This window comes from Chelon labrosus (assembly GCF_963514085.1).
Source record: "Chelon labrosus genome assembly, chromosome: 8".
NCBI classification, from domain to species: domain Eukaryota; kingdom Metazoa; phylum Chordata; class Actinopteri; order Mugiliformes; family Mugilidae; genus Chelon; species Chelon labrosus.
Window position 1 is genome coordinate 21,414,480 of NC_140358.1, and position 5,366 is coordinate 21,419,845.

Consider the following 5,366-nt stretch of genomic DNA (forward strand, 5'->3'; position numbering starts at 1 on the left):
TCACTAATTACTCCGTTTGGTCACAGAACCAAGGTGTTGGGTTGTTTTTATTTATTTTTTTTATTTTTGCTGTTTTAGATCATCCTCAATACACAGAACAGATGTGAGATCTGCAATTTCCACCGTCTTGTTGCGGTGTTTGAATGACATTGCATTTACATGGGGGCAAACAAAGTGAATCAAGGCGTAAACGGGACCAAACATACCTGACACCAATGTGATCTAACCGACCCTGACATCTATTTCCTTCCCTCCTCTTTCTGTGTGTGTGTGTGTGTGTGTGTGTTCTTTCCTTCAGGTGGAGCTGTGTGCAGACGGAGACAACCTGGCCTACACCTTCCGACACAAAGAAAGACGAGTGAGCGAGGAAGCAATAGCTTTTAGCCAATACCCTCGGCCTGCTGATACACCACAGGTAGTGTTGTGTAAAGGGTTAATCGTCATAGAGTTTTATCAATTAGGAGGCAGGTGTCTTTTAATACAACACTGGTACTTGGTAGATTCAAGAAGTTGAATTTAAAATGTCAAACTTAGGGGCACTTTACACGAAAACGATTGGAGGTGAAAAGCGCAAAACATTTTATCGGATGTCCTATATCGTTTAGATGGTGACGGCGTTTTTGGGGGTTGAAAACGCAAAAAAGTGAAACCACCCTCCCGAGTGGAAATCTTAAAAACGCTCCACCCTCGCGTCACCGTGTAAAGGGTGAAAAACGCAAAACTGCGTTTCTCATCGAATAGAAATGACGTGACAAGCATGCGACAGGACCGGAAAAACAAGTAAACGACATGTCGAGCTCCGCGATGGAGGTTCAACAGGCCCTAGCCGCAATAATTTGTATCCAAGAGTCATCCCAGCAGTTGATAAGATTCCTGATTGAGTGTAATAGAGAACAGAGACGAAGAGTAAACAACGTGCTACAAATTCTTGACGCACCAATACAGAGGAGGCGACCTAGAGAGCTGTGGATGCGACCTGGGAGGACTTCGTTGAGCAAAAGCTCAACCTCCTCATCAGTCCAAACAAAATTGTCAGCCTTCTTCTTCGCCATGTTGTAGCCTATGTGGTTGTTTTGGTTAATGTATTTCGCGCGCTAAGCGTGGAAAAGTAGAAGAAAAGTAAATACCCCTACGCAGGCACTCTTGGGAGTGTTGCCACCTAGCCATCTGGCGCGTATACTGCATCTATGTGTATGAAATTTCACACACTTTTGCGTTTCCGTTTGAACACAGATTTGTTTCAGAAACGCTCGTCTAAATGCGGAGTTAAAAGTGAAAACGAAACGCCACTTTTGCGCTTTTGGTTCAGATAGTTTCCATGTAAAGGTAGCCTTAGACGGCCGCTTTGGCCACGTTCAGACCTTGCATTAACATCCGTCCCAGGACAGCTTAGAGTACAGGTGAGGACACATTTTAATGATCTGATCTCAGACCACATGTGGAGATGGTCTTGGACGTGTGAACACGCTATTGTAAATGATTGCTTGGAAAGGGAAAAAGCTCTGTAAGTGACGTCTGTTCAATAGTAATAAGAGCCTTTTAAATATTCTGGCCTTGTAGCGAAGTAAATGATGAATAAATCTAAACAAGGATTAATGAATTCAGTTATTTCATGATGGTAGGCTATGTGTAATGTATCAGATTTTGGTTAATTATTGATGCGATCATGTTATCAGGTATTTTCTCAACAATCTGTGTCTTTATTTACCTTTTCTATCAGAGAACTAACCCAGCGATTATGTTTTTAGTTATAATCTGAGCTTTTGCATCTTTTGTCTCTAAAATAACAGAACACAGATAAACAAATGAATAAGACATCGCAGCTTGTTCCAAAATAAGTGTCGTCTCCCTAAGTCCAAGTACCCAACAAACAGCTGTTCGTGGTTCTGACACAGTGGTGGTGATCTATTAGAGACAGCAGCTGTTTTAATATTCTACTGCACCGCAACTGATGACGGAGGTTTATTTGCATACAGAGCGTGAAACTGAGATCGGCTCTCAAGGTCTGAACACAGGCGCTTCAATTAAGCGGGCCACTAGTGATTAGATTGCCCAGGTCGGATGTTAATGTACGGTCTGAACGGGCCCTCTTGCTTTGCTTACACCGGAGCTGCCACCTTTCATGCGCGCAATCTGAAACTGAACTCAAATATCCAGACGAGCGCTGCACCTGCTGCAGGTTAATCTGTAGTTTGGCAGCCTAACATTAGCTCATCGGCCGGTTGCAGAATAAATTGGCAGATGCAGATGTGAAAAAAGGTGTACTTGGCTTTAAGATGTTTAATGGTTCCATGCTCTTCTTCTTTTTAGGTGAACTCTGACCTCCCTGACCTTAAAGACATAAAGGTGATGGGTTACTCTCTGCGCACCTGGGACTATAGATACACTCTGTGGCTGGGCTTCAACCCCAAAACATTCCAGGTAGGTGTATCGTACACCTGCACAGCATGACAGTCATTTGTCTCTTATCTCCCTGTGTCTTTTATTCTCCTGTGTATGCATGTGTCTGGTTCAGGCTGGGTAGTTGAGCGTGATGAATCCATCCGTCTTTTTTCACAATGTTTTTGGAGACGTTTTCCATGACGGGGACAGATTATATTTGTCTGTGTCATCCATCTGTCTCCGTGTGGGTGTGTCTATAGGTGAATGTGTCCGATGTCCACGCTGGAGAGCTGTACATGTTAGAGGACGACCCCGGTCAGGACAAGAACATCTACAGCGACATCGCAGGACAAGAACATCACAGCGTGATAACGAGGAAGATGGACAGCCTTCCTAATGTAAGTTTGGATTCGTTTTTGGAAATGCACCAGTTTTCCACTCGGTCACAAATTCATTTTTCTGTCCTTGTTTCCTGACTCGTGGCTGCCGTCCAGACTGTGAGTCTGCAGACGAGAATGAAGCTGCAGTTCCTCTACCTCACAGCGGGGATGAAGAGGAGCACCGGGAGGACGTGAGGATGAGAATGAAACGCAACAGATGGACAGATGGGGACAAGTACAAAAGGGAGACGGATGGATTAAAGGGAGAAAAGACTTGAATGGAGTTTTACTGTAATTCATGATTCAGCATTACGGGGGCTCCATACGCATTTTCCAGGTTCCTTCAGGCTAATGTTCCTTGTTAAGGGCAGTTTTGGGCAAAGTGGAAAGGAAATCACTTTCACTCAGGGGCGTTCATGCTCTGTGAAGGAGAACTGTGGATTCAGGCTAAACGAGACGACCACGTGTGCAGGAACTTGTAATCAGTTTATGTTGCTGCTGGTAAACACAACTTCCAGTGTTTGTCATTGGGTGTCCTCTGCCTGTAAACTTTGACATCAACTAGTCTGGAGGACGATCAGCAGATGGATTTCTGGCACTAGATAAATGGACAGTTAAGAGAGTTGATAATCAAAGTTTAACGGCGCTTGTAGGCAAGTTTATCCCCACTAAACTACGCTAATCTTCCAGCTGGATTATATTGAACACACAAACGAGAGATTGGTCCAGAGCTTCTTATGGGTTCTGCATAATAAGAGGCATAAGTGTATTTGAGTATTGAGTATAGATTTTGAACAGCCACAACTTTACTGACTCCTGCTGTTCATCTAGAGGTCTTTAGGCCACCAGGTTGTCTTTAATCAGACCATGGTAGTAGTGTACTACTCTACCCGTTGCTCTCCCTTTGCACTCCAACAGCTGACTTCCTCTGTTTTGCACTGCAGTGTTAAACTGTATGACATTTCTATTTGCACTTGATGTCTCTTGCAGCCATTTGCCCTCCCTCCTCGTAAACAGTCGGTTCAGATCAATTCACAGACCTGAAATGAAGTGAGTAAAAGCCACCCATAATAATTCGATGCAAATGAAACGGTGTATCTACATTTTTTACTGCGGTTCCAATGCATGAACATTTTTACGCCGGGGTAATTTAGAAGAAAGCAATTTCAGCCTGAATTTCAGGCCCAACAATGAACGGAAGGGATTTGGTCTGTCGGCTTTTATTGTAGGCTGCGCCGGGTTCATCTTAATGAGATATGAATGAATTTAGTATCATCAGTGGCCTTCAGTCATGTATCAGGATGTTTAATAAAAAAAAATCAAAAAAAAAAAAATCCAGAGATGGAAATGAATTGGCTCCTTTTCCCCCATGTGCTGTAAATATTTAACATTCGTGTTTAATCAGTAATAAACAGTCCATCTAAAAATGAGCTTACCCTTGAGTTAAGTTGCGTCAGAGCATCCTTAAACCCTGAACTACATCTTCCTGAAGGGAAAATATAAAAATAAATACTGTAGTAATAATTCAAATCTCGGGCTTGGCAAGGACACACTGTATTAATATATTTATGTCTGTTTCGATCGGTTTGTAAAATAAAAAAAATAAAAGAGCAGCATAAGCCAACTCGCAGCCCCTGTTTGTGTTTGTATTTCTATGTGTCCTGCAGGAACGCCGCCTGGGCGCACACCCCAGCGCTCCGTTGTAATGCATTTTTCTGCTCAGCCACAGCAGAAGTGTAAAGCTGCAGAGTAGTGAAGGAGCTCCTCAGGGACCTCGCCAGTCTATTTGGTGTTTTCTCCCCCTTCCTCCCTCCACTCCCTCTCGTTTCTCTCCTCTGGAGTAGAAATAAAAAAAAAAATAAAAAAGCATGCGTCTGCTCTTCGGCGCTGCAAGAATTTGACCCGAGCGGGAACGTTTGCTAATTTTGCGCCTGATTCCAGTGTCCATCTGCCCAGACGTCCCACAAACGGTTAAAAGCCTTGTAATTGCATTTTGAATTTTTTTTTTCAGTATCACAGCTTTTTTTTATTTTTTTTAATAAAAAAACATTTTCAATTTCCGTGCAATCATGCAGAACCATTTGTAGAACTCAGCTTGAAGTGAAGTCTGAATGCTACGAATGAAAAGTCAAAACATTTTCCAGCACCCAGGGAACCACTCGACATCTGTCCCCTGCCAGTTTCACCTCCCCTAATTCTACTTTCTTTTATTCGGTTTACTTTTCATGCTCACCTTTTGAACACATCAGCATCCAGTTTTGCTTTGCACGTGTATTTCTTTATTTTGTGTTTTGAGACTAGTCAGTTTAATGAATTGTAGTATGATTAAGATTTACAGTGTGACATTCTCACCGAGCTTGTATGCACCTGTCTGCTTTTCAGAATCGGGGTAGCTAGTAGCTGTATTGTCATCTCCTCTTGTAACCTGTAAAGAATAAGTTATAGTAGGGCCTGAGTTCTTTGTAGGCATCTAACGGTTAGTGGCTGGGGCTAAGGTTAGACTGACTTACGTACAGTATAATGTGGCTAGGTCAGTTGAGCACAGTGCTATTGCTGGCAAACATGCTAGGACTGAATGGGAAAACATCTCACTGGCTGTTTGTT

The 5,366-nt window shown here is 43.0% G+C and overlaps 1 protein-coding gene across 1 annotated transcript in view; it reads left to right on the plus strand.

Moving 5' to 3' along the window:
* ids (iduronate 2-sulfatase) overlaps positions 1-4,831 on the plus strand; it is a 10,633-nt gene extending 5,802 nt beyond the window's left edge. Inside the window, exons 10-13 of the mRNA XM_084549844.1 lie at positions 299-415; positions 2,311-2,421; positions 2,643-2,780; positions 2,877-4,831. Coding sequence (XP_084405970.1) covers positions 299-415; positions 2,311-2,421; positions 2,643-2,780; positions 2,877-2,957 — 447 coding nt within the window. The 3' untranslated portion in view covers positions 2,958-4,831. The remainder of the gene's footprint in view (positions 1-298; positions 416-2,310; positions 2,422-2,642; positions 2,781-2,876) is intronic.
* The last annotated feature ends 535 nt before the right edge of the window (positions 4,832-5,366 follow it).